Below are 18,178 nucleotides of genomic sequence, written 5' to 3' on the forward strand. Positions count from 1 at the left end.
GACTGAAAAAAAAAACCAAGATGAAAAAACTTGAAGCCTTTCCCTCATTCTGCTGGTGAAGTTTAATTCACTCTAATTATTTCATATTACTTAGACTATAATAGTTTCATAATTTCTAGTATATTAAGCACTTAATACGTTGTGTCATTTGAAGTCGCATATTAAATTCAGCAAAGTACATTTTAATGAGAGCTAAGTAGTGTGAAAATATTAATACAACATATTAGTTCATTTTTGCCCCCGCGTTGGTAAGCGCGGCCGCCACGCACGGCGTGCCCGGGCAGGTGAGCATGGCGGAGGCCGGACGAGCTCACGGGCTGGAGAGCTGCTGGGGAGAGCACGGCTCCGGCAGCCTGGCACGAGAAAAGCGGGAGCTGGGAACGCACCGTGCACCAGAGCCCAGCTGTGGGTCCTGGCCAGGGGCTGGGGTCAGGAGCGAGAGCCCCTCCGAGGTGCGGCAGTGCCAGCAGCACGGCACGCTTCCCCCCAGTGCCGGCAACCAGGCCAAGCTCCTCCATGGTTCTCCGCAGGGTCACCCTGTGCCACCTCCGGCCCACGAGACGCCAGCGACGACCCAGCTGGAGAGGCCCAGAGGAACATGCAGGGAATGAGGCTCAACTGCTCCCTTACAAGCTCCAAAGAAGCCCAACTATTTCATTCCCTCAAGCCACGCACCTCTCGGCTTGCAGAGCTTGACTCTACCTTTTTATTCACCTCTTTGCTATCGTCTCCCTGGTGTACGCATCCCTTCTATGCCCCAGCAAGATGATCCCCCCCTCCCTTAGGCTTACCTGCATGAGAGATGCCACCAGCAACCCCAGCCCCGCTGCTCCTGCTCAGGGTCACGTATTGCAGACGCCTTCCGCAGCTCACACGGCGCAGAAGGATGTCTGTCCCCAAACAAGCCACAAGAGCTTTGTTTGATGCTCTGGGGAACAAGGAGAGCCCAAGAGAGTCAGCTGCGCTTCCACACCAAGGATTTGGTAGCCATCAGCCCAGCCAACCGTGTCCACCTGCCCCGGCCCTGCTCAGATGATCTTCCTCACCCACAGGTGATGGGGATGCTGCTCCTGCTCCAGCTCCTGATCCCAGGGTCGGGCACTCGCCGCCCTGTCCCTGCCGAGGGGAAAAGCCACGCTGAGCTGCTGAGGGGGGACAATACCTCATAAAAAACACGGGGCTTGAGTGGAGACTCACAGGGGGCGTAGGCTGGGAGGCACTTCTGGAGGCCCCTGGCCTGACCCCAGCTCGGAGCAGGGCTGCCCGTCGGGGAGGGGAGCTGCCGGGCAGACGCAGCATCCACGCTGCCAGGATGCGGCCGTGCAAGAGGACCCGGCGCGGCGGGGCGGGGGGAGCTCCCGGCCCCGTCCCTTTGCAAAGCAGCCCCGCGGGTGCCGCCGGATCGGGCCCGGCAGCCGGGCAAGGGCTGGGGGGTGCCGGGCCGGAGCCCCACGCACCGCTGCCCGCCGGGGGGGCTGCACCGCCGGCTGCGCCCACGCGGTGGCGGCCCAGGCCGCGGAACCGCCGCTGCTCCGCCGGCCGGGAGTCCCAGAAACTCCCGACGGCAGATCCGCGCTGCGGAACTCCCGGGGACGGCTCACACCGCAGGAACCCCGCGGGCAGCGCCGGGTGGGCAACACGCAGCCCCCCCCCCTCCACGAGTGCATCACCCCCCGCACTGATCCCGGTCCCCGGGATGCTCCCGGTCCCCGCAGCCCCGGTGCGCAGCGCTGCAAGGTGCATCTCCCACCCCGGTCCCGGTACCCGCAGCCCCGCTGTGCTGCGGGACCACGGTGCAACGTGCGTGTCCCCCCCAGCCCCCGTGTGCTGCGGGACCGGCGGTGCGACGTGCTTCTCCCCCCCGGTTCCTGCCCCAGGACCCCGGTGCAAGGTGCATCCCCCCTCACACCCCGGTCCCGGCCCCGCAGCCCGCCGAGCTGCCGTGCTAATCCTGGGCTGAAAAACAGGTATTTAGGGCTAATAGGTGTGCGAGCACCTCCGCACCCGCTCTCAGAGCTCATTAATGGAGTACTTTCATGTGTGAAACGAGCATATAAATGGGCATTAATGAGCTCCCGGCTGCGGCGCGGAGGAGGAGGGGGAACGGGGAACGGGGAACTTCGCAGGGGAGCGGGCAGCCCCCCCGGCTGCGGCACCCGGTGTCGGCCCGCCCCGGGCCCGGCGGGCAGCGCTGAGCCCCGGGGAGGCCGTCGGGGCCGTGCGAGCCCCTCCCGTGGGGGGCCCCCCCGGGACAGTGCCACGGACCAGGCGGCTTCTTAAAGTCGGTTTTTATTAAAGAACCAAAATCACGTACAGAGGGGTCTCTCCCCAGAGCGGGCGAGCCTTGTTCTGCCTCCGGAGTCGCGGAGCGCCCGTTAAAGTGCTGTTACATCCATAAATTTACAAGGGGGTGGTGAGGGAGGAGGGGGCCGGGGGGGGAGGAAATAAATATACATCATAAATAAATAAAAATCCGACAAATACTGTACCAAGAGAATCACAGTACATTTATATCCATTGCACATAGCCACTTTTGTTTCCAGTCTGGACAAGAGTTGAAGGAAGCGGACACACAGGGAGGGAGGGGAGAGGCGGAGCGGGGGGCCCCGGGGGGCGCGGGGCGCGGGGGGGGCCCGGCTCCCCCTCCGGCCGGCCCGGGGCCGCTCCCCGCCGTATTGCCAGTCCGAGGAAAGCCGGGCTCCGAGTCCTCTATGTACAAGTGTCTCCTCGTGGAAATGGCTTGTGTGGGCTCTGCCCGCATGGCTTCGGGGGAAAGGGGGGTCCGGGGGGGCGGGGGGGGCTTACTGGGGCAGCAGCGGCGGCTTGAAGGAGCAGTTCCCCGTGCAGTGCCGCGGGGTCAGCATTTTGCAGGAGAAGTGATGCAGCGCGTCGTGGGCCTCTGCAAAGCGACGGAGCCGTCACCCCCGGGCCCCCCACGCGGGGAGGGGGGTGTCGGCCCCCCCTTAGACGTCTGTGCCCCCCCCTTGTCCTGCACCGGTACCTTTCAACTTCTGCTGGATGGCGTAGCGCGCTTTCCTCTCCTGGTCCAGCTCGTTGCACAGCGTATCTGGGAGGGATGGAGGGATGGAGGGATGGATGGATGGATGGAGGGATGGACGGATGGAGGGATGGACAGAGAGCATCGCAACGCGCCGGGGGAGGACCCGAGCGCGGCCGCCCCGTCGGGAATGCGCTGGGCCGGGGGAGCAGGGCGGGATGTGCGGCAAGCCGGGCATAGCTTCCCAGGGAATTTTACGCCTGGGTTTTTATTGAGCCCGGGTGGAAATTGCCGCGGGAGGGAAGGTTGATTCGCTCCCGTGTAGTGCTGCCTGGCAGCCGTTTGCGGGGCGGCTCGAAATGCCCCGGCTCAGGGGAGTGCGCCAAACGGGGAAAAAGAAAAAAAAAAAAAAAAAGAAAGAAAAAACAAAAGATAAAAAAATAAAAGTAAGAAGTGCTGGCCGGCCGGCCGGGCCTTACCTCGGACGATCTGCAGCTGCTGCACCATCTCCTCCCGGTAAGCCAGCTCCCGCTTCATCTGGTCCTGGAAGTTATCTGGGGGGGCAGGGGGTCAGCACCGCTCCCCGGCGCGGGGCCCGCTCCCCGGCCGGCCAGGGGGAGGGATGGCCGGTACCTTTCAGGCTCTGGAAGTCCCTCTCCAGCTTTTTCCTCAGCTCCATTTGCTCCAGGACCAGTTTTTGCAACTCGTCTGTTTAAAAATACACGGCGGGGTTGAGGGGAGCCCGCACTTTTCCATATGGAGGCGGCTCAGCGCGGCGCTAATCGCATTACGTTACATTAATCACAGGACTTAATCACTCCTGCAGAAAACACAAATACCTCCAGCCGCTGGGACAGGCCAGGGGGTCCCGCCAGCCCCCCCCCCCTCCCCCGGCGGGGCGCCGACCCCCGCAGCCCCCCGCCCCGCCGCGGGACGTGTCCCCGCCTCACCTCGGGCCAAATTTTCGATGTCCTTCTCCACCAGCTGCGACCCGGCGACATCCATGCCGAGGCCGTCCTCGCCTGCGGGGGGGCAGAGGGCCGTCAGCCCCGCCGGGGCGGCTCCGCCGACCGCGCATCGCCCCGCGGAGGGACCGCGCATCGCCCCGCGGAGGAGCGCGGACCGGCGCTTACCTCTGTCGGTATTTACAGGGCTGGGATGCGAGACATTCCTTTGGTCCTGATAGGATTTTCTGGTCTCTAAATCCTCTGCCGCGGAGTGATTGTCTTCTTTATCTTGCTCTTAAAGTTAATAAACCGATTTTCAACCGTAAGCAATGAAAGTACGGTCCTGATATATCCTTAATTACATAATTACGGACAAAGCCCTCGTTAAAACCTTCTTAGCGGTCATCCTAATCGCTTTGCTGTTGGAAAGTAGCTTGCCGGCAGGAGCTTTGCCCCGCCGCGCCGTGCGCGGCCCCGCCGCACCGGCCCCGTCCGACGGCGGCTTCCCCGGGCCCCGGGGGGGGGCCCGGCCCCGGCCCCCATCCGGAAACCGTTTGCTCTCGCTTTTCTCCCGCAAGCCCCCAAACGAAAGCGGCGGCCCGGCCGCCCCCCCGGGGCTGAGCAGCCGGCGGGGGCGGCGCCCGGGGCCGCGCCCTCGACGCCCACCGGCCTCCCGCCGCCCCGGCCCCCCCGGCCCGTGTTACCCTTAGCCTCGGGGGTGCAGAGGTACGCGGCCGGGGCTCCCAGGGAGGCGGCGGTCTTCAGCGGCTGCAGGTGCTCCCCCCTGTCCGGCGCGTACACCTACGAAAGAGCGAGTGAGGGCGGCGGCGGCGGGGGCCCCGCGGGGACCCCCGAGGGCAGAGCCCCCGCCCCCGGCCCCGCACCTCGTAGGCGCCCCTGCTGCTGCTCCGCTCGGGGCTGCCGTCGGGCGGCTGGCCGCCCTCCTCCGCCGCCGGCTCGCCCGCCTTCTCCTCGGGCCCGTCGGCCCCGGCGGGCGGCGGCGGCTCCTCGGTACCGGCCAGCAGCCGGGGCGGCGGCGGCTCCCGTCCCTCGGGGGGAGCGGCGGCGGCGGCGGCGGCGGCGGCGGCGTCCTCCTCCTCGTCCTCCGGGAAGCGGTTGGACTCCACGTCCACCTCGGGCTCCTCGGCCGTGTCCCCCCCGGGGGAGAGCGAGCGGTAGCTGGAGCTGCCCTCGCTGAGGAAGTCCGGGGAGAGGTAGCCGGGGCCGCGGGGGGCCGCGCCGCCGTACGCCTCGCGGGTGCCGTAGAGCTTGGCGATGCTCTCGGCGTCCTTCACCACCGGGCGGAAGGCGGAGAGGTAGCTGCCCTTCCTGGGCAGGGGCAGCGGCGGGAGCAGCGCCTCGTCCCCGGAGCGCTCCTCCTCGCCCGCCGCCCGCGACAGGGCGCTGGGGCAGCGCTCGCCCTCCGCCCCGGCGCCCTCCTGGGGGGTCGCGCTGCTCCGCCCGCTGCCCGACGGCTCCGAGCCCTCCAGCTCGCCGTGCCGGCCCGACAGGCCCGGCGGTTCGGCCGCCGCCGCCGCCGCCGCCGCCGCCGCCGCCACCACCACGGCCGTGGCCGCCGCCTTGGCCTGGCTCTGCGCCGGGTAGGGCGGCACGGGCAGGCTGCCGGCGGCCGGCCAGAAGACGGGGAAGGAGGGATAGACGCCGGTGTCCTTGGCGGCGCCGGGCTGGTGGGGCGGCTGGGCCGGTTGGTGCGGGTGGGGGTGCGGGGGTCCCCAGAACATGCCGGGGGGCAGCGCGCCGCCCTTGCCCGCCTCGCCGCCCCCCGCGCCGCCCAGCGCGTCCTCCTGCTTCTTGGGGCAGAGTCCGAAAGCGGCGGCAGGGAAGCCGTAGGGGTGGGGGAAGAGCGGCGGCGGCAGCTTCTGCAGCATCCCGAAGCCCTTGCTGGGCACCGGGATCACCGGGTAGCTGCGCACCGCGCCCGCCCCGCCGTGCGCGCCCGCCGCCCCGCCGTGCCCCGCCGGCAGCCCCAGCGCCCCGCGCTCGCCCGCCGGCTCCTGCCCGCTGCAGCGCAGGCTCTTGTGCGCCGGGGCCAGCTCGGGGCCGGCGGGCGGCGGCGGGTGCAGCGCGGCCTTGGCGGCCGGGGAGCCGGCGCCGGGCCCGCCGGCGGCCGCGCCTTGCAGGGAGAAGGTCCGCTTGCGGGTGCCGCCGTTGAACATGGCCTTGACATCCTCCCAGGCGTGCGAGAGCTCCTCCGTGGCCGTCTTGTCGCTGAGCTTGAGGTGGCGGCGCCAGGAGTTGAAGTTGGCGGCGTCGGGCTGGGTGTACTTGGAGTCCGGGGTGCGGTGGGAGTGGAAGATGAACTTGTTGGGGGAGAAGTACATGCTGCAGTAGCTGCACTTGATGCACTTGGCGCGGGAGCTGTTGTAGCGGGCCGGGATGAAGCTGCCCCGGGAGCCCCAGGCGCACTCGTGCACCACGTCGAAGGCGAAGTTCTCGGGCAGCTTGGGCGGCTTGTGCTCGCCCAGGAAGGACTTGCAGAGCCGCTCCGCCTCCCGCTTGGTGATCATGCCGCAGCGGCGGGAGGAGATGGGCATGGCCCCGGCCCGCCGCAGGATCTCCAGCTGCACCGGTGTGCACTGCACGCAGGTGATGCCCAGGGCCACCCGCCGGTTGTGGATCTCATTGTAGCTGTAGTTCTTGAGCAGCGTGTTGGAGATCTGCGCCAGGCACAGCCGCTCCTGCCCGTCGATGACCAGGGACACGATGGGCACGCCGTACAGAGAGGTCTCACCCACTTGGTTGGGCTTGAGGGTATTGGAGCCCTGGTACGGCTGCAGCTCTTGCTTTGAATTTGGGGAGGAGCTTGCATCTCTCCCATTTCCCATCTGACTGGCGATCGCCTCCATTCCCCCCCAAAACGCCCCTGCAAAAGAAAATCGGGGAAAGGCGCGGGTTAGAAGCGCTCCCGGGGCCCCGCCGCCGCCGCCGCCGCCGCCGCCGCCTCCGCCGCGCCCGGCCCGCCGCTCCCGCAGCCCCGCTCCGCGGCCCGGCCAGTCCGCGCTCGGCGCTGCCGGCCCCGGCCCGGAGCCCCCCGGGCGCTGCCGCAGGACCCTCCCCGCCGCGGGCAGGCCGGCCGCGGGGGTCTGGCGGGGCCGTAGCGCATCTCCCCGCGCCGCGGCCGCCGGTACCGAGCCCCGCCGCATCCCGGGCGCGGACCCGCGGCTGGGCGGCCCCGGGAGCCCGGCGGCAGCGGCCGCCCGGGGCAAGGGCGTCCGGGGCGGCGGGGAGGGGGACGGAGGGCACCCCCCCACCCCGCGCCCCGGAGCCCCGGGAGGTGCCGCGTCCCTTCCCTTTGTGCCGGCTCGCCGAGCCGTGCCGGGCCGCCCGTTGCGGCGAGCCCCGGGCGGGCTCCAACGAAACGCGCCGGAGGATGCGACCGGCGCGTCCCGCGGCGGCGGGGCCGGGGGGGCCCGAGCCCCGGGCCGGGCCGGGCGGGCCGAAACTTGCCGCTCGGTGCCCGCAGGCGGGCGGAGCGGGGCGGCGGGCGCGGCGGGCCGGGAGCCCCTTTGTCGTGTCTCCGGCAGGCGATTAGGAGCGGGCGGATTAGGGGCCGGGGCGGGCAGGACCCGCAGCACGTAGCAGCAGAAGGGCAGCGGCGAGCCAGGCAAATTGGCTTAGCGGGGAGGGCTCCCGGCCGTAAGCCGCTTCCGTGGTAATTACACGAAATAACGGGGAGCGCCTCCCGAAAACGCGCCCCGATGCCCCCCCACCCCCCGCCCCATCCCCTCCATCCGCCGCCCGCTCCCGCTTACCGCGCCGCGGAGCCCGGCTGGACGTGCAGGCTCTCCTCGGGGCTAGGGGCCGCAGCCCGGCGCCGGGGCCGCCATCAGCCGGGGGGTCCCCGTTCCCGCCGAGCCCTTTCCCGCGGGCAGCCGCCGGGGCGCGGGGCGGGCGGGCAGCGGCGCGCCCTTCACCGACGCCTCGGGGCCGCCGCCCGCCCCGCCGCCACCGCCGCCGCCTCCGCCGCGTCCGCCCGGGCGAGATGCAACAAGAGCGAGTGACCAGCCGCGGCACCGAGGGAGGATCCGGATCCGTACTTGGAGACGCTGCACATTGATCCGGTGACAGCTAAAATAACGGGAAGACACACCCACTTAGCACCAGCATATTTACATTAACTGCCTCCGGGACCCCGCGGCCGTCAATCACCGATGCGCTCCAGTCAATCACGGCGCGGCTTTAAGGCACGGTGGAACGGGGAGGGAGCGGGAGGTGGGGGGGCGTGGGGGGCCGCCACCGAGCGCGGACCCGCCCGGGCTGCCCGAGGTAAGAGCGGGGATCAGCCCGGGGCTCCGCGCCGCTCCGCGCCTCTCCGCGCAGCCCCCCCCCCCCCCACACACCTCCCGCGGTGTGGGCATCCCCGGGGGGGGAGCGCTGCTCGTTGAAAGTTTGCGTGGGGAGAGGGCGGCAACGAAAAGAGGAGCCCGGGGGGGGTGGCGGAGGGGCCCCATCGAAATTGGGGATGCGTTGCTACCGCGCATCCCCTCTCCCCCCCCCCACCGGGATGCGCGCTCCGCCGGCGGTGCGCGGGTGCGGGAGCGGCACCGGGGGTGGGGGGGACACAACGAAATCGCCGGGAGGCGAGGGCCGGGGGGAGAGCGCCCGTGTGTTTTCGTTCCCCGTGGGGACCCACTCCATGCCGGCAGGACCGGCGGCCCCACCGGAGAGGCGGGGGGGGGGGGGGAGGGGGGTTCCCCCCCCCTGCTCCGGTGGCCGCCGGTCCTGCCGGCGTGGCGGTGGCCCGTAGCCGCGTCCCTGCCCTGGTTGGGTTCCCGCATGCAGCGCTCGTCACGGCCACGTTAATTAAACTGTAATTAATCATCGCGTCCGGCCGCGATCGGCGCAATTACACTGATCAAACAGAAGTTAATAACGGCGCGGATCGCCCCCAGCTATCACTTTTGTGTGTGTGTGTGTCCCCTCCCTCCTCTTCCTCGCCATCACCAGCGGCGCCGGGAGGATGCGGCGGAGCCGGCGCGGAGCGAAACGCAGGTGCGGAGCCACCCATCGCCTCCGCGCTCCCCGGGCCGCCGCGGTTGAACCGGCCCCGGTCCACGCTCCCACGCGGGACAGCGACCGCGGCTCCCCCCGGGACGTCCCGTCGGGGGGGGACGGGGACGGGGACGCGGCGACAGGGTGCTGCCGGCCGGGCTTTGCGGCGCGGCCTTCCCGCAATGATCGCAACCCGAGCCGGTAATTATGCCTCGCCTTTTAATTATTTATCCCCCCCATCCTCCAGCCGGGCGGACGGGGGAGCGCGGTGAGACGCGCCCGCGCGGGGGCCAAGCCCCGCTGCCCCTCTCGCCGCCGGGTTTCGGGTGATCCCCACGGCGTTCAATACCCGCAGTGGCTGCGGAACCGCCTGCGAGGCCACGCCGGGCTGCGAGGCACCGGCAGCGGGGCGGCGGCGCGGACCGAGCCGCTCCCCCCCTTCCCGGGGCCGCTCCTGGGGCGGCCCGTCGAGGGCTGGGGAGGGCTCCGGGAGGATGCGGCTCTGCCCCGGCCCCCTCCGCCGTGCCCTTCCCCGGGCCGTGCGGCTGCCCCGCTGCCCGCAGAGCTCCTCCGGAGCCCGGAGCGGCGGAGCCGGCCCGCGGCTCGCCCCGACGGCGGCGCGGCAGCGCGGAGCCCCGAGGCGGGGTCCCGCTCCCGGCCCCGCTCCGGCCCCGCCGCTCCGGCCGCGCTCCCCGCCGGCGCCCCGCTCCTCGCAGCCGCCGTATCTTTTAACAGTCGAATTGACTGCAGTTTTTGTCAGTTAATTAGGTTTAATTTACATAATTAGTACAGTATAAAGAGTATTGGGGATAATCAGGAGGTACGTCTCGCTTACTGTGTAAACACGGATTCGGAATTAAAAATCAGATGTAATTAAGGCGTGTGCGCGCGGCTTTTAATTGTAATGAATTTCTAATTAACGCTCAACGATCGCCGCACGCGAGAGCCGGGACGGTTGCGGGCTCCGCCGCCGCCCCGGGAGCCCCCCCGGGGGCCGCCGAGCGGGCCGGGGTGCGCGGCCGCGGAAGGGCCGCGGAGGAGCGCGGCGGGGCCGAGGCCGGGGCCCGGGCCGGGGCCGGGGCCGGCGGGGAGGCGGCGGGCAGGGCGGTGCGCCCCGACGGGACCCCGATCCCCCCCCCCCTCCGGACCCCCCCCGGGGCCGGGGCCGCTGGCAGGCGAGGCCGGCGGATAATTTAGGTTAAAACTTAGGGAGCCGTGTCACGGGTGTATAAATAAATAATCACGCGGGGACGGCGGCGAAAGGCCCCTCTCTCCTGGAGGGCTGTGCCGAGATTGCCACATAAATCACGGCGGTCTAATTCAGTGGAAGTTTAATAAACGCCTCCTATTGGAAATGAATGTTCCCCATTTAACCGTTGTATCAGCACCATATAAAACCATGACCCCAATAAATTTAATTTTAGAGGCCGATCAATCCGGGCTTCTCTCTATCGATCCGCAGCGGCTCTGCGCTTTTACAGCCTCTTCCGCGGCCCTTCCCGGGGAGGCGGGGAAGGAGCGTTTCGATTAGACTCTTTATTAGGAAAAGATTGCTCCGAGAGGCCTGAAAATTAAACGGTGACATTTTAATTACTGGACATTGACAAAGGGAGCGGGCGGTGGCTCGCTGCAGGCCGGGCACGCTCCGCCCGACCCGGCGTGCTGAGCACCCGCGGAGGGCGGGCAGGGACGGGCAGCGACGGGCAGCGACGGGCAGTGACACGGCGGGGGGGGCAGGATCGGCACCCCCCGGGGCTGCTGCCGTGCGACCCCCGGGGAGCCCGCGGGTCCCTCTCGGTGCGCTCCGGGGCCGCTTCCAGGTGCCCCGGCTGGGCACGCCGGCCCCCCGCACCTGGTACGCACCCACCGTGCACCCCGGCTCTCCCACCGTGCATCCCCCCATCTATGCACCCCACCTCTCCCACTGTGCACCCGCTGTCTATGCATCCCAGCTCTCCCCCCATGTCCCCCCTTCTATGCACGCCACCAATCCCACTGTGCCCCCCAGTGCACCCTCGGTCCCCCAACAAGCGCCCTGGCCCTCCCCAACGTGCACCCCTTGATGTGCCTCCGGTTCCCCACTGTCCAGCCCCCCAGCTGCTGTCACCCTGTCCCCTGTCCCCCAACCCCTAGCCCCCCCATAGCAGTGCTGCCCCTCACCTTTCTGGCCACCCAAGCTCTCCCCACGCCATCCCCGCCGGCTCTAAATCTGCCTAATTTCCCTCGGCCGGAGCGGCTGCAGGGTGGCAGGGCTGCAGAGGAACGCAATGTACACGATCGATAGACACGACTTTATTGATTAGGTTAAACCAGCGCCTTCCCGGAGATGGAGCGGGATGAGCCGAGGGCAGCAATTAACTCTGCCTTCACCCTGCCAGGCCGTGCCGTGCCGGGGACAGCCGGGCACCGCGGCCCTCCAGGACAGAGCTGCACTCACCTGCGTGGGGGGCACGGCCGGCAGCTCTGTCTCTGCTGCAGAGAAGTTTTCCTCCTCCTGCCTGTAAAAGCCCCAGACATCCATTTGCCATTAAACATCTCCCGGGCTGACCGGCTACTTATAAACCTTGAACTTTCACTGCAGGACTCGGCAGCGAGAGCAGCCGCAGTGGGGTACCGGCGAAGCAGCAGCCGCTCCAGTAGCCGGTAAGGCTCAATCTATAAATCCTGTCCTTAGTGCACACTTGTAGTTTATGGCCATACCCTTTACTGAAGGTAAAGCAGCCCCGGGTCAGCGCAGCTCCTCGGCAGCCGCACCGCAGCGCTCCCGCTGCAGCTTCCCGCAGGGAAAGGCTCAAACCTCTGAGCTTTGCTTTTCTTAAAGCACAACCTTCTTTTTATTCCATGTGCCCAAAATACTTGAATATAGTTAGAAATTTTTTAGGGTTTTTTTTTTCCCTATTAGGCTTTCACAGACCAGGCCGGGCAGCCTGGCAGTGCAGTACTGGCCAGCTGGGGGAGCAGGATGAGGCCAGCAAGTTCAGGGGACAGTCCCCACATCCCTCCAGATTTGTGCCCCATGCTGCCTGTGAGTCCCCCAGCCTGAGGGGGCCCCCAGGGAAGGCTGAAGACGGGTTGTCCTAAAATACCTACTATTGCTCGGGACCTCCCTGTCGTGCAATGGGCCCTGCTCCCCCTTCCCGCTGGAGAGCCCCTTTGCCCCCCAGGGCCTGGCTCCCACCGCAGGGACATCATGCCCACCGAGCTGTAGCATCTGGGGCTCAGGCTGGTTCCCGGCCAGTTCGCCGCAGGGCAGCGGGCAGCCTCAGGACAGCAGTGGGGCAGGGACCGGGCTGTGTGGGGCTGGAGTCACCCACAAACAACCTCACGTGGCTGCAGAGGGTCTCCTGAGCACCCTCCGGAGAAGCTGAGAGGCCAGAGCTGGTTCTTCTGCAGCTCTCAAAGAGCTGGGGTCACCTGTGATGCGTTTAACTCAGCCCCGTCAGCGCGCCGAGGCCTGCGTCGGCCGGCTCCTGGCAGCTGAGCGAGGACGGGGCTCCTGGGGGTGTTGTCGGGTCTCTTACGTGTTTATCTCTGCCGGTTGCACATCCTAACGGGAGTGGGAGGAAGAGCCTCTGCACAAAGATGCTTTGTCCCCAAGAGGCTGAGCAGCCTCAGAGTCCTTTGCAGGGCGCAGCGCGGGGGCTGCCTGCTTCAAACCCCTGCGGAGGCGAAGGATTTGCTGCTTCAGTTCACTGCCCAAAGAGGCCGAGGGATTTTCTGTGTGCCCTGGACCCCTGCGCTGCAGGGAGCAGCGGAGCAGCCACCGACACCTCCTCTCTGCGCTGGCGAGCCCCCCCAGAGCGGAGCCCTGGCTTGGGGTATGTCGGCTCTTGCAGCCCCCTAACCTGCTTCCTCCCTCCTCTTCCTCACCAGCCGAGGCTGCGGGCTCCCTGGGGGTTCCCAGGTGCAGCTCCCGTGGGGCTGGATGCCGAAGGCCCCCCTGGGCTGTCCTGCCCGCAGGCAGCGCTGGGCAGAGGGAGCACAGTCGGAGCCAGAAAGCCGAGTGAGCCGTGTGTCTGCCCCGGTGGCATCGCCCCCTCCCCGCCCACACCGAAAGTCCCTCTGTCACCAGACAGCAGTTTCTGCCGTGGGCTCCTTTGCTCTCCATCAGCGCATTTTGCTCCCTGCAGGACTAGGGAATTTTTTTTTCCAGCTAAGACCCAAATTCCCAGGTTTTGCTTCAGACCTTGCCCACACGCTCCCTGCATCGTAGAGGCGGAGGATCCCTGCAGTCCATCCCTTTTCCATTGATGCTTCCAGATAAACTTTCCCTGCAGGACCACAGAGCTCCGCGAGGCAGGAAAACACGTACGCCACTCCCAGATTCAATCCTCCGGTTTGCTTATGCTCTCGGATATCAAAGGGATCAAATGAAGCTCCTAGAGCTGTTTCTAGTGATTGCTCAGTTATTAATGTCAGTGCATCGCTGGCCGCTGCCGTCCCTGCTCGACAGACGTTAAGCCCAGGGAGAGGGACGGGTCGGGGACCACTCGCAGTCCCCGAAGCCGCAGCCCGCTGCAATTCCCCTTTTCTGGTTTCTTTGCCAGATGTATGTGTGCATACAGAGAGAGAGACACACACACACACACACCACACACACACACACACAGAGCTTTTCAGGCTGTTATTTGGAAAACAAAGACTGACACTTTGCCTTTGAAAGCTGACAGCAAGGATGTATTTGGGATACGGGATACAAGAAGCAAAATATTTTCTAATTCTGTGGTGTGTTTAAGGGCAAACTACCCTGGGCTCATCTCACAGGATGAGCTTCGCCTGGCAAGGATCACAGGCAGGGAAAAGCGGAAAACATCGAAGTTTTGGCACAGATGGGACATACCCAGTTTCTTCCAGAGCCTGTGAGCTCCCGCATACACACTCCCATAGGAGACTGGGTCTATCGGTACCACCAGCAGCAAGGTTACAGGGAGAGGAGAGCGGTGGGACTGGCGTGGGGCTGCTGGTGGAGTCCCTGAACGAGCTGGTGGGATGAGGAGTGGGACTGGGGGACATGGGGGGGGTCACTCAGCGCATCTATGGCATCCACTGCTGAATTGATGTGTTTGTTACGCACCCCCCGATGCCATCTTCTGAGCAGGACTCAGCTGTAGGGTATAATATTGCTGCATTTTCTGCAAGCTTTTCAGGCAAGAAATGCCCTGATTCAGACTCCAAAAAGTTGCAGCAGGAAGGAGGAGAGAGGGACAACGTCCCAGGGCAGCCCCGGCTCCAGCGCAGCTCCTGCCTGCGGGGAGAGCAGCACCGCTGAGCCCCTTCGCAGCACCCAGCGCTTCGAGCCCTGCCTGGCAGCCGGGAAAATCTCGTTTCCCATCCCCGGAGCGGGTTTCGGGGCTGGGATGACGTTACACGCAAGGCTGGCGGCAGAGCCCGGGGCTGGGCTCGCAGCGGCGCATTTCACGTGTCTTGGCAATCTCAAAGTCACCTCTGCGTGCACGCAGCCCCCGCGCCGAGGCAGGATTTCCTAAGCCCAAATGCAGCACAGCAGAAGCTGCTTCGTCGTGCTGCACCCCAGGGGACCCCTTCAGCTGGGTTTGGGGGGGGTCCTGCACCGCATCGGGGTGCCCCACACCAGGCTCACCCTGGCTCCCGCTGCCCCGCACGGCACGGACACGGGGTCGGCACGCATTGCTGCAGGGAGAGGAGCCCGGGCTGGGTGCAGACCTGCTGGGGAGCTGCTTGACGTGGGTGGGGGCACCCAGCAGAGCTCAATCTGCCCAGACCCTGGCCCAATTTTAGTGCCTTCCAGCCTTCCCCTTACTTGTGCCCCTTGGTGCTGATGGGCGGTGGTGAGAATCGGGCTGAATTGCTTGAACTGGGCTCTGCGGGCACCAGGGGTTTGCACACGCGCGCGTGCAAAGCAGGGCCAGGATGCGGGTTGGAAGGGGAGAGCAAGGCGCTGTTGTCGGGGGGACCCCAGTAGCTCCCATGCAGCAACACAGACTGGGCTGTGGGGTCCAGACCTCCCATGGGGATCCACCATCCGGAGACACCATCTCCAAGGCAGGAGGCGGCGGTTCGGGGAGGCCCGACCTCGCTGCCGCTCGACGCTCGGGGTGGCAGCAAGGCTGGTCGTGCTGAAGAGGAGCCGGGTTTTCCCAAAGCCGCCCGCTCCGCTCTCCCATACGGCCCTAATCCCTCCCAAAACGGCGTTAACCCGGCGCTGGGAGCAGAGCGGGGCAGAAGCGGTGCCACCGAGCAGACCCCCAGCCGCTCGTCCTCCTCCCGTCCCCCGGCCGCACCGAATTCAAGGACTTGGGGAAGGAAAGATGAGAGAAGCCCCAAACCTCCCCCATGATTGCTGGATTGATTAAGTGTACTGATGAAGACAGCAAGGTTAATACGCATGCCAGTGAATTATAACACTGTCAGCCCGTTAGCCAGGAGATTTTTCACGTTTCCATCAGCTGGCATCCCGCACAGATTTTCAGGGCGAAGTCTTCCCCTCCCGACCTCCCTGCCAGGGAAAGCGAGAGGAAAAGCCTTGGTTTTACTGACTTTTTAACTAAATCTGAGGGAGAGACTTTTTATCCAGAGAAAGCTAATGCAAACTGTTAGAGATAAATAAATGGAAGAGCTGCCTATAGTCTGGTTGGCTCACAGGGAAGGAATTTGTCTCACTTTAGAAAAAGGACCTGAAGGTATGGGGGCCGCTGATTCATTCATTGTACTGTTATCTGCCAGGGAGGTTGTGACATCAGAGCAATTAAGACAAACTTTAGTCTATAAGTTCATGCCTGCAACCTCTATACTTCAAAAGAAGACAAACGATCCCTCCAAGGAAGGAAGCAAAGTCTTTTCCAGGCTGCTTCCAAAGTAACATTTCGGATTTGCAGTGGTTCAGGAGGAATTTTTCACCGAATTGGGCTTTTTTTTAAGCTGCTGCTATATAATAAACTACCTGAGGTTTTTTTTAGCAAAAGTTTATTTCTAATGCAAAGACAAGCAAAAAGCCCCAGCCTCCTCCCCCACCCACGTCACACACAGCAATTCTGCCTTTCACAGTCCTCCTCTCTTCTGCGGGTTTGTCTTAATAAGCGTCTTAACACAAGGACTGATTAAACGTGTGCCAGTCAGTTGTGGAAACGTACACAGAAACTGCAGGAGTAAGAAACGCACAGCAGAGACATTGCAATTGTTCTTCTTTCCTGTACAGTAACAGCAAACCTGGGAGCCTTTGCCTGACCCAGCTGCACCCATCGTGCAGCGTCTCCGACGTTAAGAAAATAAGCGATCGAGGTAGAGCTGAGAAAGGCAGGACGCTTCCAAGCAAGCCACAAACTGCTGTGATAAGAAGTAAAACCCTGCAGCCTGTTCTCTGGCCACGAGGGCAAGCGGCACAGCACACCTTGGGCCCCTCCGCGCAGGCTCTCTTCCCACCACAAGCTCGTGGGATGCCGCACACATCCGTGCCGTGGCCCTCAGCTTCCTCGTGCGGCACGGGCAGAACCTCACACCCTCTGCGCCGCTGCTGTTTGCAAACTCCCCGTGCCCGGGGCTGCCCTCCCTTCGCAGCCGGAGGCCAACAGCCCATCTGGGCCGTGCACGGCGCTGGGGCTGCCAGCTCTGGCTGGTGCTCACCCAGCAGCACCCCTGCTCCCCGTTTAGGAGAGCGCTATCCTCTTTCACCTCACCTCTTTCCACCTCAGCAAAACCTTTCTGCGTTTCCGGATCAGCCTGCAGTGCCTGAGCGTGGATGCTCTTTGCCCACACCGGCGTGGTGCGTTGTCTTTCCTGCTTGGCCCCCCCAGCGAACCCGAGCCCGGGCGCAGAGAGAGGCACCGCCGGTCATTTCGTAGTGTGATGCTGATCTACCTGCTGTGCTTTTACTCTGTAAGGGCAATGCCTCGCCTCCTCGTAGGACGGGCAAGTCCAGATACTTCTTTTTTGTTTGTTTGCTTTTGTTTTACATTTAAAACCAGCATTTTGTGGATGTCCGCACTCAAAGAGCCAACAACTCCTTACGAAATCCTCTGAACACTCAGCGTGTCATTCGTACAATAGCAAAAGACTAACAGTTAAAAAATACTCTGGAGCCAGGAAATATACAATACATTCAATAACAAAAAATATAGATATAAAATACTTGCTTTAAGGCTGTGTCCAGTTTAACTGAAGATAATCTGAGGACATTAAATTGCTCAGCAACAAAGGAAATGTGGGAAGAAAATTCCTTAATGTGGTGGTGAGGGAAAGGCAGCAACAAATACCCTGAAAGATTGTGTTGATGCGTCTAGAAAATATTTTTAGTAAAATATGATCCAGAGAGACTGAGAGTCCAAAGCGCGGGGCTGGTGCTGCTAGTCCAGGATGAGCTGTTGCCTTGCGCATCGCTGTGAGCCAGTCCGGCTCACTGTGGTCCTTGGGTCGATCGCCGTTCCTCAAGCATCCTGCACACCCACATGGACACGACTTCTGCATTCCCGTCGTTGTACTGCACGATGAAGGGGTGGCCCTGGAAAGCAGGATAGGCAGAGTTAGGCAAGACAACCACAACCCTTCCCCTGAAAACCCCAAAAGGTTTGGTTTGTTTTACAATTTTGTTTTTGAAAAAATACATTGGAACGTCCTGTGGTTACAGTCATAAAAATGCAATAAACAGTGATTCAAACCAGTGAACTTCCTCTTGGATCCGTATTATCCACATACATGGTGCATACAGAGAAGGGAGGGCTGGGGGAACGCAGACTCTTTACTGAGGCCTTAGCACTCATTGAAAATACTGATTTTTTTTTTTTTTTTAATGTTTGATTAGCTCATTGTGTGTTGAACCAGCTCCTTTCCAGGCTGCTCAACTTCTAAATGATGTTTTGGTAAAAAGACATTCTGACAAACCCACTAATCTACTGGTCTGCTTGTAAAGGTCTGTGATCTGTTAATTTTAAAGTTTCTCTCTTTGAAAAGCCCCCTCGTGCACCTCTTCCACATGTATTAACCTAATAGTCTCTTTTGTCGAAAGGAAATTGTAAGGGCAGACTGTGTTCACAACCTGAACTACTTCATTCCTGGGGCAAGACCGAACCGTGCCGCTTGGCACGTGAAAACACGCAGCTGTATGAACGCCACGTTCGCTTATAGGGGTGTCCTTGACTTTTATTAGTGGAAACCTTATGCCTTACCCTGTGTACAGGCATCCCTTAAATGGATGGTCCTACAAATTACCTAGGAAAAATACAATATCCCTGCAAGTGTTAAATTCCTC

General features: G+C 63.8%; 2 protein-coding genes across 7 annotated transcripts in view; both read right to left on the bottom strand.

Moving 5' to 3' along the window:
* Positions 1–2,801: 2,801 nt before the first annotated feature.
* Positions 2,802–6,812, bottom strand: SKOR1 (SKI family transcriptional corepressor 1). The gene is made up of 8 exons (XM_072870881.1): positions 4,830–6,812; positions 4,650–4,746; positions 4,132–4,239; positions 3,949–4,020; positions 3,632–3,706; positions 3,478–3,552; positions 3,002–3,067; positions 2,802–2,899 (listed from the first exon to the last, which is right to left on the bottom strand). The coding sequence occupies exons 1-8, from the start codon at positions 6,810–6,812 to the stop codon at positions 2,802–2,804; spliced, it is 2,574 nt and encodes an 857-aa protein (XP_072726982.1).
* Positions 6,813–17,020: 10,208 nt separating this feature from the next.
* Positions 17,021–18,178, bottom strand: part of MAP2K5 (mitogen-activated protein kinase kinase 5) — a 139,707-nt gene continuing 138,549 nt past the window's right edge. For 4 of the 6 annotated variants that reach the window (XM_072869862.1, XM_072869861.1, XM_072869860.1 and 1 more), the window contains one exon: positions 17,021–17,431. In XM_072869862.1, the coding sequence (XP_072725963.1) occupies positions 17,068–17,431 (364 nt within the window). In that variant the 3' untranslated portion in view covers positions 17,021–17,067. The remainder of the gene's footprint in view (positions 17,432–18,178) is intronic. The other 2 variants (XM_072869864.1, XM_072869863.1) reach the window with 1 other exon arrangement.

This window comes from Ciconia boyciana, chromosome 8 (genome assembly GCF_034638445.1).
Source record: "Ciconia boyciana chromosome 8, ASM3463844v1, whole genome shotgun sequence".
Classification (NCBI taxonomy): domain Eukaryota; kingdom Metazoa; phylum Chordata; class Aves; order Ciconiiformes; family Ciconiidae; genus Ciconia; species Ciconia boyciana.

Excerpts from the sequence above, each read along its gene's own strand:
- SKOR1 (XM_072870881.1), bottom strand. The coding sequence starts at position 6,812 with ATGGAGGCGATCGCCAGTCAGATGGGAAATGGGAGAGATGCAAGCTCC. Across the intron at positions 3,707-3,948 it reads CATCGAAAATTTGGCCCGAG|ACGAGTTGCAAAAACTGGTC; the intron begins GTGAGGCGGGGA and ends ATTTTTAAACAG. Across the intron at positions 3,553-3,631 it reads GGACTTCCAGAGCCTGAAAG|ATAACTTCCAGGACCAGATG; the intron begins GTACCGGCCATC and ends CTGCCCCCCCAG.